This window comes from Rhineura floridana, chromosome 10 (assembly GCF_030035675.1).
Source record: "Rhineura floridana isolate rRhiFlo1 chromosome 10, rRhiFlo1.hap2, whole genome shotgun sequence".
Classification (NCBI taxonomy): domain Eukaryota; kingdom Metazoa; phylum Chordata; class Lepidosauria; order Squamata; family Rhineuridae; genus Rhineura; species Rhineura floridana.
This window is the reverse complement of record NC_084489.1, coordinates 57,750,993-57,762,997: the sequence shown is the minus strand read 5'-3', so window position 1 is coordinate 57,762,997 and position 12,005 is coordinate 57,750,993. Positions and strand designations below refer to the sequence as shown.

At 40.2% G+C, this 12,005-nt stretch overlaps 1 protein-coding gene across 3 annotated transcripts in view; it reads left to right on the top strand.

The window, feature by feature from the left end:
- Nucleotides 1–12,005, top strand: part of ITGA8 (integrin subunit alpha 8) — a 216,116-nt gene that overhangs the window by 180,570 nt on the left and 23,541 nt on the right. Inside the window, exons 29-30 of one of the 3 annotated variants that reach the window (XR_009758065.1) lie at nt 4,376–4,490; nt 6,460–6,742. The exons of 1 other annotated variant lie outside the window; for it this stretch is intronic. Coding sequence is in view for 1 of the 2 variants with exons in the window: in XM_061586064.1 (XP_061442048.1) it covers nt 6,460–6,492 (33 nt within the window). In the remaining variant the exon portion in view is untranslated. Of the gene's footprint in view, nt 1–4,375; nt 4,491–6,459; nt 6,743–12,005 lie in introns of those variants that run through there. One more of the 3 variants, XM_061586064.1, reaches the window with a different exon arrangement.

Genomic DNA, 12,005 nt, shown 5'->3' with positions numbered 1-12,005 from the left:
CCTGCACCATTGGCTCAGTCAGAAATGACTTTGTGATGTTTACTTCAGTTTTTGCTGTGAATGAGTACATGAAATACAAACAAAATCCTCTCTGTAAACACAATGTGTAATGAACTCAGTATAAACCTAACACACACAAACATTTTAACCAGACCAAATGAAAAGAGTAGGTAAATGTTTCAAAATCTCTTCAACTTCACCAGCACTTCAGTTAGGAACAAGCACATCCAAGCAGCAACTGTCTGGTGATGACATTACTCAGGGCATTGTTTGGCAAGCATTATTGTGACCTCATAGAGTTAGTTAACATAAAACTATTTTAAAACAGATATGCTGTTTTTCTGCAACAATAGCCCACAAGGCATCTCACACAAATCAAATGAAAAAATCCTACCAGTAGGCAATAAAGAAGTTTGCCTGCCTTGCTGACTCAGAAGCCTAAGCAAGAGATCTTAGGTTTTTGCCTTCATGAACACAGTCAAATGCCACAGCTTCACTAGCCTGCTACCTGACGTCTCTGCCTTAGTCACTAATACCTGAATAACTGAATAACACTATGGACATATAAAGAAAACATAAATTCACCCTGCAGGTAAAGAAAAGAAACTTAACTAGGAACCTAGCAACAATCTCTGTGGCCCTTGGTGCTCCCCAACTGTTCTAACTGCTCTTAGAAATGTAAAGCAACAGTTGAGGTGACTCCAGCTGGAACTCTGAACGCTTTTGTGTAAGCAACAGTCATTGTGATCTCAGAGGTCTTACCTATGTGAGGCTTTCTTTTAAAGGGATAGCCTGCTTTCCCAGTAGAAGAGCCTGCTTACAAACATGAAATAAAAACTGCTCCCACAAATAATAATGTAATTTTGATGGCCCCAACACCAAAGGAAAAAAGGCTTCAGTGGGGGTTGAGAGTGTGCCTTTAGCAACAACAAAAAACAAGTAGTAGTAGGAAGGGGCAGGGGAAGGGATTTGTACTTCAGTTAGAACCCTACATGGGGACCCCTGTGTGATTCAAACCAATCAAACACAGAGACAGATTTGTCTTTGAAATCCTAGTTAACCAGTGACAAGGAATTAGAGAGGCTTCTCTTTTCGTCTTCTTTTGCCCCTAAGAAAGTAATCAGAGGATCTTCAGGATGTCTGAACAGGGACTCTTGCAGAGTTCAAAGCAGGATGGAGAGATTTAGAAAGGGTCCTATGTGATCAATGAGTATGCATCTTAGAGACATAACTAGAGCACTTGTATAGGGCCCTTATATAGGGCCCTAACATTCTCCAGAAAATCCCTGCTTGAGGTTGCCTTTTAGTTATTCCTGGCTGTAGCTATATGTTTTCACTAGTCTGCTACTGTATCACCTTCAGAAGAAGTGATTTAGCTGGTTAATGGAAGTAATGAAGCTGCTGCATCTTCATCACTTCCATCGAGATAGTCCAGCTGGTAATCATAGGCCACGCTACTGTCAATCCATTGGCCATCAGCACAGGCAAATTGTTCAGAAGAACAGAGTTTGGGCAATTCTGATACCATGTTTTCTGCAAAATGAAAGTGATCCAGACAGATACTGCTCATTTTGCTTTTGACCGTTCCTTCTAACTGAATCTGGGGAAATGGTTACCATTTTATATTTACAGAACTATTTCAGTGGTAAGAGTAATACATAAATATTGATGTATTAATAGGGTTAATATATTTGTTCTTGGTTTCATGCAATTTCTTTACCCATTTGTTATAAAGCTTATGTAGGACATAAGCTACAAATAAAGTCCTCACCCATGAAACATTCAATCCTCTTTCTATGCAAGTTGGCCCAGTTATGTGTACCATGAGAGTTCCAGAAGCATATCCACACAGTTATTAAATCAGGTGTGGGGAACCTGTTGCCCTCCAGATGTTGCTGAACTATAATTCCCAGTATCCCTAACACAGAGAACTAATGTTCAGAGATGATGGGAGTTGCAGTTCAGCAACATCTCGAGGATCAAAGATTCCCCACGCCTTCATCAAATGATGGTGTGCTAACAGCACACATAAATGGCAAAAGTGCATATATACTGTATAGTATACTATGGGATGTGCGTGGTATATGGACAAAAGATTTGTCCAAAGTTTGCATCCTGTATAAATCAGACCTATGTTTCAGTTAAATTGATTGGTTTTAGTTCAAGTTCCTTCTATGTGAAATCTAAGCTACCTTCATGCATGGACTTCTCCTGCCCTCACCTTCAATGTCCATGTATTAGGCATGAACATCTGCATGTTTTCCATGTGTGCTTGAATCCCAGTCACGGAAGATTCCAGCTCACATGGAAAGCCTATGCACATATTTATTTTATTTATTTATTATTAAATTTATATCCTCTATCTTGCCCTTCTTTCCAGAAGGAGCCCAGGGCAGCAAACAAAACATCTTAAAAACAGACTTTAAAATATATTAAAACAAAACATCTTTAAAAACATATTAAAACAAAACACCTGTAAAAATAAAAACTTTAAAAAAGCATATGGAGTTTTTCCTGCAGATGTCTATGTCTGTGTCTAATGCCTACGTGTCAGGTACTGTTTTCTTAAAACCCCCATTGCCTCAAATTCTTGGTTAATGTATTAGTTTCTTCAGGAATATGTCCTAAGACTAGATTGTGAAAATATATAATAAGTAAATAATTACCCAAAAACTAAATTTGTTTGTAGAAAAATATCAATAATACAGTGAATTTACCTGTTGCAATTCTGCACCTGCCATCCAAACATGTGGATAACTTCAGTGGTTATAACCGAACCACTCTAATAAAATGAAAAATCAGTGTCAGGTAGTAAACCATATCAAAAATTATATTAATGAAATAATAAATGCATACAAACCATAATCCAGGGGGTGAAAATTTCACAAAAGAGAAATTCAAATACTGCCTAAAAAATAATTTATTATCCCTTCATATTTTGGTCCTTCTTTGCCTGAATTATCTGTACAAAGTCACATTAACAGCACTTTACTCTTGCTGATTGGTTCCTATATTTTCTTCCTTTTTGCTCTTATATTGGGGGCCTTCCTCTTTGTTTGGCAGCCAATGTCTGTGACACTGATAGGCAACCTGTGGCCCTCCAGATGTTGAACTACAACTCCCATCATCGCTGGCCATACTCTAACAACATCTGGAAGGCCACAGGTTCCCCACCGCTGCTCTGTGGGACATCCACAAGCAGGAGATTGTTTCCCAGCAATTGCTGTGTAGGAACATACAAAGTTGCCTTATACTGAGTCAGACCATTGGTCCATCTAGTTCAGTGTTGTTGACACTGATTGGCAGTAGCAGGGAGGGCTGTAGCTCTCAGACATGGAGTCTTTTTCCAGCCCTAGCTGGAGATGCCAGGGATTGAACCTGGAACCCTCTGCATTCAAATGTAGCGGCGTTCTAGCACTGAGCTACAGTCCTTTTGCTGTATTCGGATCCCTGAGTAGCATATAGCTAACATGAATAGGAACACAGGAGGCTGTCTTACACTGACTCAGACTACTGGTCCATCAAACTCAATGTTGTATACAATGACTGGCAGCAGCTCTCCAAGGTTTCAGACTAGGAGTCCCTATGACAGCAAATTCTATTATGTGAAGAAGTGAAGTGCCCGTTAGTGTTGTTGGAAAGGATAGTGGCCAGCCAGATAGCCCTAGAAAGCTTACAAGCTGGGCAGAAAAGCAGTAGCCTCCGACTTTTAGCTGTTGTGACTAATATAATGCATGATGTAAACTAGCGGTCACCTATCTGGGGCTGATGGCAGTGGCAGCTGGTGGCTCCACATGAGTTGGGCAGCAGGTTCCGCTCCAGGTTTTAGTTCAGACTTTCTGCTGAAGCACCTTGGACAGCTCCTTGAAAGTTTGGACTAAAAAAGCCCAGAGCGGATTCCACTGCCCCACTGACATGGGGCCACCAGTGAGTGACGGACGTTGTGGTCCAAAACATCTGGGGGGCATCAGGTTAGTGAAGGTTGGTGTAAACATACCCTCTATGTGTATAGTATATGCTATCTAACATTCTTAATGGACCTTTTAGTCATGATGCTAAAGCAATGTATGGCTCTGCTTTCTCATCTTTGTGCCTGATGTGTGTTCCGTTGACTTCACTAAGCATTCCCAGCCCATATTTGTTATTCTTCATCCCAGCCTTTCCCAACCAGTGTGCCTCCAGATGTTGTTGGACCAGAACTCCCATCAGCCTCAGCCAGCATTGCCAATGGTCAGGAAAGATGGGAATTGTGGTCCAACAACATCTGGAGGCACACTGGTTGGGAAAGGCTGCTTCATCCAGTCACCATGTGCATAAATGGAGAAAATAGATTGTGAACTTAATTGCTGAATGTATCACTGTTCTCTTACATCAGGCCATACTTGGATTATATTTGGGGCCTGATCCAAAGAGCTCCAAAGATTAATAATAGTTTCCAACATCTTCAGGAGACCTTTAAGAAATTGCAGTTTGAGGGAAGAAGATGCAAGGTAATTTTGACATTCCTGTCATAGTCAACAATATTTTTCCTCAAAGTAAAGTTCAAAGTAAAATACTTAATTCCCACCAGTTTTTAGTAGGATTTTAAAAACATGCTTAACTTGCAATGGATTGTGCCATTTGTAAATACTCTTAAACAAATATTTGGAGGAGAAGGAATAAATATACTTGAATTATGTAACTGGTGTCACCTAGGGTACTATTGGCATAGCGTATAGACACTGGAGGTTTAAATGCTCTGCATTTTAAGTGCTGCTTCTACAAAATCAAGCTCCAGGCATATTTATTTTAAATGTTTGGGCTCCCTATTTATACAAGGGAGTTATAATATGCAAATTCACGTGTCAATATCAATTACGTGTCTAAGCTCAGAGGAGCTTTTAGATACTGCTTTGGGCCCTTTTTCAAAACAGAAAAAAATGCAAATGTTTGTTTGAGAGTGACATGCAGGACTATTAAAGAGTAATTTATGATCTTTCAACCCCTGTAAGCAGAAATGATTAAAGATCAGAGAAAGAGCTATTGTATACACAAGCACCAATGGCATGACAGGAATAACTCATTTACTGTAAATCAAAAGCTACTGTAATTCTAAATCTGTGGCAGATAGATCAGTGTGGTAATTCAGTTGCCATTTACAAAAAAATAATAAAAAATAAAACATTCAGGATTTGAGAAGTGTATCAAATCCTCAAAGTTTGCTCTGTAACTCCTGTCCAGATTTATCTCCAGCGTTTCAGGCAGGGATCTCTCCCAGCCCCACCGAGGAGGTCTTCAGGTAGGTATTCACCTTCCAGTGTAATAACACTCCCTAATTTTTGTACTCTGGAAAGACAACCAAAGAGTTTTGCCTTTGTGCAATGCCTGCTTCCTCAATTACGTCACAGCTTCCTGTACCGTCTGCTGTTTAGCACCCCAATGCAGGAAGTGACAGAAGGCCTCATTTATACATCACCTGGAGCAGTGTGGTTGCTACTTCCTGGTTTACTTCCTGCAACACTCCCGTAATTGAGAGAATGTGGGAGTGATTGACAATGTGGTTAAATTTCCATGGAGGTATTTCCCCACACTGAAGGAGCTCTAATGCTGACGTGAAAAAAACCAGATTATCAGCCCCCTTCCATGTGCTCCCAGTGGTCTTGATGCTTCCCACAGCGCACTGGAAACAACCATGAGTAGCAGTAACCAGATCACTGCCAAGTGATACATCAATATTTTCATTTTGTCATGAGATGGCAGAACTGAATTTATTTCTGGACTTTTGAGTGAGTGTCTAGATCTATTATAGAGAATGTAGATCAGTCCTATCTTTACTGCTTCTTTTCTGAAGGCACATTAAAAGTATTTGCCATATTTTCTTTTAGCCTTTAGGTCTTGTTCATATTCTTTGCGACCAGTCTTCTACCCACTTTCTATCCTCATATGGATAGCAACCATAACTCGGTGGCAGAGTGCATGCTTTGTGTTCAAAAGGTCCCAGAGTCAATCTTTGGCAATCTCAAGTTGAAGCAGAGATGCATAACCTTGTTTCCCTTAAGAATGGGAGAAGAAATTGATTTGGTTCACATTTGAATGCAAGCCTACCTTGGGAATGTTGCCCTTCCCAACAATTTGTGAACTGAAATGCAGCTAGCCTTGGTAATTTACACTTCTCTGAATTTTGTGCCACAATTCTTCAACAAAAAAATTGTACAAAAATGTGTATATTGGGGAAAAGTATGCAGGGAAATACTCATAGTCATGAAAATAACATGTGCATGGTGGAAAGTGCATTCTATATATATATACAAAATAGCATACAAAAATGGTTATAATATATTAGAAGAAATGCACTCAAAAATGCTGAGTTTTTTGTGAGTTCTTTAAAAAAAAAGCAAACTGCAGAAATGTGGCAAACTGTACGTATGATTGGGACAATGAGAGAAAAAAATTGACAGAGTCCTCCTTCCCTGTCCCCAGATGCTGTTGGACTATATATTTCATTATCCCTGACCATTGGACATTCTGGTTGGGATCTGATGGGAGGTGGAGCCCAACAGTATCTGTTGGGCCACGGGTTTGCCACCCCTGAGTTAAAGGACCTCAAGTAGCTGAGATGGCAGAGACTCCCGCCTGAGACCCTGGAGAGCTGCTGCAAGTCACTCCCTTCAGCACGGCTTCATTTCTCCACCCATAACCGTTCTTTGCCTTGATAGAGAAGCCTTCTCTGTGTTAAGCATAAGGAGGTTTTTTTTGTTTTTTTTTACACTGGTCATGTGAAGAAGGCAGTCTGTGCCACAAATGCTCTGCCAAAAACAGCATATGATGTATATTTAAAAAATCCACAGCTGCATCACTGACCACCTTGGATAAAAGGATGAGCAAAAGAATATTAGTTGAGTGGTTTCATTTCTAACTTTTAAGAAGTATTCTTCCATTGTAATTTTTTTCAAGTGCAATAAAAATTGTTAAAAGAGATAAAGCACTTTTGAACTATTACAGGCTATAGGCTCATAGCCTAGTATTAAACCTAAAACCACATGGGAAAATACAGGAGCCATCCAAGCTGAAGAACACACATCTACATGAACTCATAAATGAAATGCTCTTTGGGGATAGCATGTGGACTGCTTTGTAATTATGGGCGCATACACACACTTGGCAGATGCCTCCATCCCTTTGCCCTCAGTGTGATGCATTCATGTTTCTATGAGTGCCGGTAGCTTTCCTGTCATGAAGTCATGTCTCTGCATTAAATGAAAAAGGCCCTGTTGCATGTTTTTCCAGATTGGTATATGACACCACTTTCAGTAATAGCTAGGAAGGGCCATAGCTCAGTTGTAGAGCATCTGCCTTGCATGCAGAAGATCCGAGGTTCAGTCCCTGGCATCCCCAGGTGAGGCTGGGAGAGATCCCTGTCTGAAACCCTGGAGAGCCACTGCCTCTCAGTGTAGACAGTACCGAGCTTGATAGGCCTTACTTAGTAATAGGCAGCTTCCTATGTTGTTACTGTGATGCTGCATTTGAAGTTCATAGGTATGCGACTCACCTTCCACTGGATGGTATACGGAAGGAAGTGTGATATCTCACTTCGTGCGTTTTCCTGTGACCAGGATTACTAGGCAGAGCACAAAGTATTTTACTGAGTTGGTTAGTTTAGTTTCATTTCTCCCCAGCCATTCATCCAACCAAACCCCAGGACAGTTTATACAATCCATTAAATACAGCACCTCATAAAATATGAGAAGAAAATCTAAAACCAGCTGTAAAAAATTAAACACAGGAGAAGGCTTCAGTATCTCCATAGCATTCTAGTGTCCAAATATGGTTTCCATTTTCAGCTGTCCCCCAAAACACGATTGAACACAAACACCTTTATCTGGCATGGGAAAGTCATCAATAAGGGTGACAACTGAACTGTCAAAGTATTAGCTGCTCTTCTCCTTCGTACATATTTAAAACCAAACTATGCCTGGCTGCCATCTGACCTTACAACATGCAGTCTGATTTTGAGGTGCAAAATATGATGGCTTCGTCAGAGTTGTGGGAACAATAGCTTCTCTCTCTCTTGTCAAAGAAAGTATTCCTAGTCCTCAGGGTAGTGGAGAAAAAACTGAAAACATGTGTACAAAAATTACAGAACATCCTGAAGGCCAAGAAGCTTCAAGTGATGTAATAGAAAAGTTTTTGGGGTCACACATGGAAAACCCAGGTGCAAAATCTTTGTTCATTCATAAAGGTCACTGAGTGAGTGGCCTTAGATACATCATCATCATCTCAGCCTAACCCACCTTCCAGTACTTTGTAAAGTACTTGAATGTTAAAGTACTTAGCATCTCAGAACATTCTATAGAAATGCCATACACACCTTATAATGAAAATAATTATTCTTCTATAGGTGGTACATACAGTGACCATGAAATGAACAATCCTCTCAGTTGAAATGGAGGAGAAATTCAATTCAGTTTGCATTTAAAGGCAAACCTTCCTAATTTGCACTTTCCAAAACAATTCATAAACTGAAATACAGCCATTCTTTGTAATTTGCACTTCTCTGAACTTTGCAATGCAGTTCTCCAGCCAAGTAATCTGTACAAAAATGCATGTGTAGAAAAACTGTTGGTAAAAATGCATATATTAGTGAAAATAACATACAAAATGCATTGTATTATGGGTAATTGCTGTGGGGAAAATGTTCATATTAGGCAAAATTGCATACAAAAATGTTGTATTAAGAGAAATTCACACTGGGTGCTGGTAAAGTTTCATGAGAACTTTTTTTAAAAATCACAAACTGATGTAGAGAACTGAATTTAAGATTTGAAAAAAATGAGAAACTGAAAGAAACCAAAATAGACAGATTTGCCCATTCCTACCCTTCAACATTTCCTTGCCGCTCCATGGTTGCATAGCTTTACATACCTATTATTTCCTAATTCAACTGCTACGCCTTTCAAACAGATCCCGTACATGATTCCCCCAAGGATATGCTGTACAGTTTTCTTTAAAAATATGCAATGTTACCTGGTTTGCATTATTTTATTCTGATACCAGGCTTTCATTTTTATTTTATTTTTATGCTATAGCATGAAATTCTGGACTCCAGTGTTACACCAGAGTAAAACTGATATGAGTAAAATTAGTTACAGATTCCCATACAAGAAAGGCTGTTTTGCTTATAAAGTTGTGGCAAAGAAAAATCTTTCCAGCATATAGCTCCAGATGTATCTCTCTCTCCCTCTCTCTCTCTCTCTCTGGATCCTTAAAGGTAGAATTATTATTAGGTTTGTTTCTGGTGAAATCTGTATCAATGGAAGATGTTTGTTCATATATTTCAAATATCTCTAAACCACCTTTCAAGACTTCAGCATTTCCAAGGTGCCTTACATTAATAACATATATACAATCATTAAAATATGCAATTCAGTTTACAATAAAACAATCAATTTAAATAAACACAATGCATTTACCAGGAAACCTCAGCAGCAGTATATAAAATAAAATTTTCAATTAACAGCCCGTGGAAACATATGGTTTAAAATGTTTTTTAAAACTTTCTTTAAAATCTGAAGCCAGCTGTATTTTTCAGCATGGTGTGGAGAAAGTGGATAGAGAGAGGTTTCTGCTAATACTAGAACTTGGTGTCATCCAATGAAGCTGATTGTGGGAAGATTCAGGACAGATTTTAAAAAGTACTTCTTCACATAGCACATAGTTAAACTATGGAAGTCGCTATCACAAGATGTAGTAATTAAACCTTTTTTTAATGTTTTTATTTCAGTTTTTAAGCTAACCTTAAATTACAGTACAAAATACAATACAGAGTAGCTGTATATCCCATATCAATATCAGTTCCATATTACATCAGTCCAATCATGCAGAATAATAAAAATAAAGTACCAGTTGTTAAATTAATACGTTGGGTATATCATAAAATAATAGATACAGTGTATAATTTACCCCAGGTGATCCCTAGTTTTATTTCATATCTTTAGCATTTGCTGAAAACTGTACAGTGAAGGTGCCAGGCACACCTTCCTAGGGAGGGAATTCCACTACTTGGGGGCTGCCACAGAGAATGCCCTCTCCCAGGCCGCCACCACCCCAAACTTCTGAAAGGGTTTCAGGCCTGGTGTTGGCATGGAAACAGCCTTGGTCGCCCTGTATGATGACCTCTGTCGGGAGAGAGACGGGGAGTGTGACTCTGTTGATTTTCCTTGATCTCTCACCGGCTTTCGACACTATCAACCATGATATCCTTCTGGGAAGACTGGCCCAGTTGGGAGTGGGACTGCATGGCGGTGGTTCCGTTCCTACTTGGCGGGTCAGCTCCAGAAGGTGATGCTTGGGGAACATTGCTCGGCACCCTGGACTCTCCAGTATGGGATTCCACAGGGGTCAGTTCTGTCCCCATGCTGTTCAACATCTACATGAAACCATTGGGGGTGGTAATCCAGAGCTTTGGAGTGCATTGCCATCAGTACGCTGATGACATGCAGCTCTATTTCTCCTTTGAATCTTCAGGTGAGGCTGTCAATGTGCTGAACCAGTGCCTGGCTGAGACAATGGACTGGATGAGGGCTAATAAACTGAGGCTCAATTCAGACAAGACTGAGATGCTGCTAGTGGGTGGTTCTTCTGACCAGATGGTGGATGTACAACCTGTCCTGGATGGAGTTGCACTCCCCCTGAAGGAGCAGGTTCGTAGCTTGGGGGTTCTCCTAGAACCAACTCTGTCACTTGAGGCTCAGCCTCGGTGGCATGGAGTGCCTTCTACCAACTTCAGTTGGTGGCCCAGCTACGCCCCTAGCTGAACAGATAACCTGGCTTCAGTTGTCCATGCTCTGGTAACCTCCAAGCTAGATTACTGCAATGAGCTCTATGTGGGGCTGCCTTTGAAGACGATTCAGAAACTGCAGCTTGTGCAAAATGCAGCAGCCAGATTGGTAACAGGGACCAGATGGTTTGAACATATAAAACCGATTCTGGCCCACTTGCATTGGCTGCCTGTATGTTTCCAAGCTCAATTCAAGGTGCTGGTTTTAACCTATAAAGCCTTACACAGCTTAGGACCACAATACCTGATGGAACGCCTCACCCAACACGAACCCACCCGTACAATACGCTGAACATCCAAGGCCCTCCTCTGGGTGCCTCCTCCGAGGGAAGCTGGTAGTCTGGCAACAAGGGAGAGGGCCTTCTCAGTGGTGGCCCCCAAGTTGTGGAACGATCTCCTTGACAAGGTGTGCTTGGCGCCAACACTGTTATCTTTGCAGCGCCAGGTCAAGACTTTCCTATTCTCCCAGGCATTTTAACATGTGTTTTTAAATTGCTTTTTAAAAATGTGTTTTTAAATTTGTATATTTGTTTTTAATGTTTTTAATTGTTGTAAACTGCCCAGAGAGCTTCGGCTACGTGGCGGTATACAAATGAAATAAATAAATAAATAATTTATTCCACCACATGGCTTTAAAGGGGGAGTGTATAAATTGTTTTGTTATGTGCCTTCAAGTCAATTTCAACATATGGCGACACTGTGAATCAGCGACCTCCAAGAGCATCTGTTCTAAACCATCCTGTTCAGATCTTGTAAGTTCAGGTCTGTGGCTTCCTTTATGGAATCAATCCATCTCTTGTTTGGCCTTCCTCTTTTTCTACTCCCTTCTGTTTTTCCGAGCATTATTGTCTTTTCTAGTGAATCATGTCTTCTCATAATGTGTCCAAAGTATGATAACCTCAGTTTCATCATTTTAGCTTCTAGTGATAGTTCTGGTTTAATTTGTTCTAACACCCAATTGTTCATCTTTTTTGCAGTCCATGGTATACGCAAAGCTCTCCTCCAACACCACATTTCAAATGAGTTTATTTTTATCTTATCCACTTTCTCACTGTCCAACTGTCAGATCCATACATAGAGATCGGGGATTTATTTATTACTTGAATTTATATGTCACTTTTCCATACAAATATGCCCAAATTGGCTTACAAAAATGCAAATGACGACATCAATAGCAATCAGTGCAAAA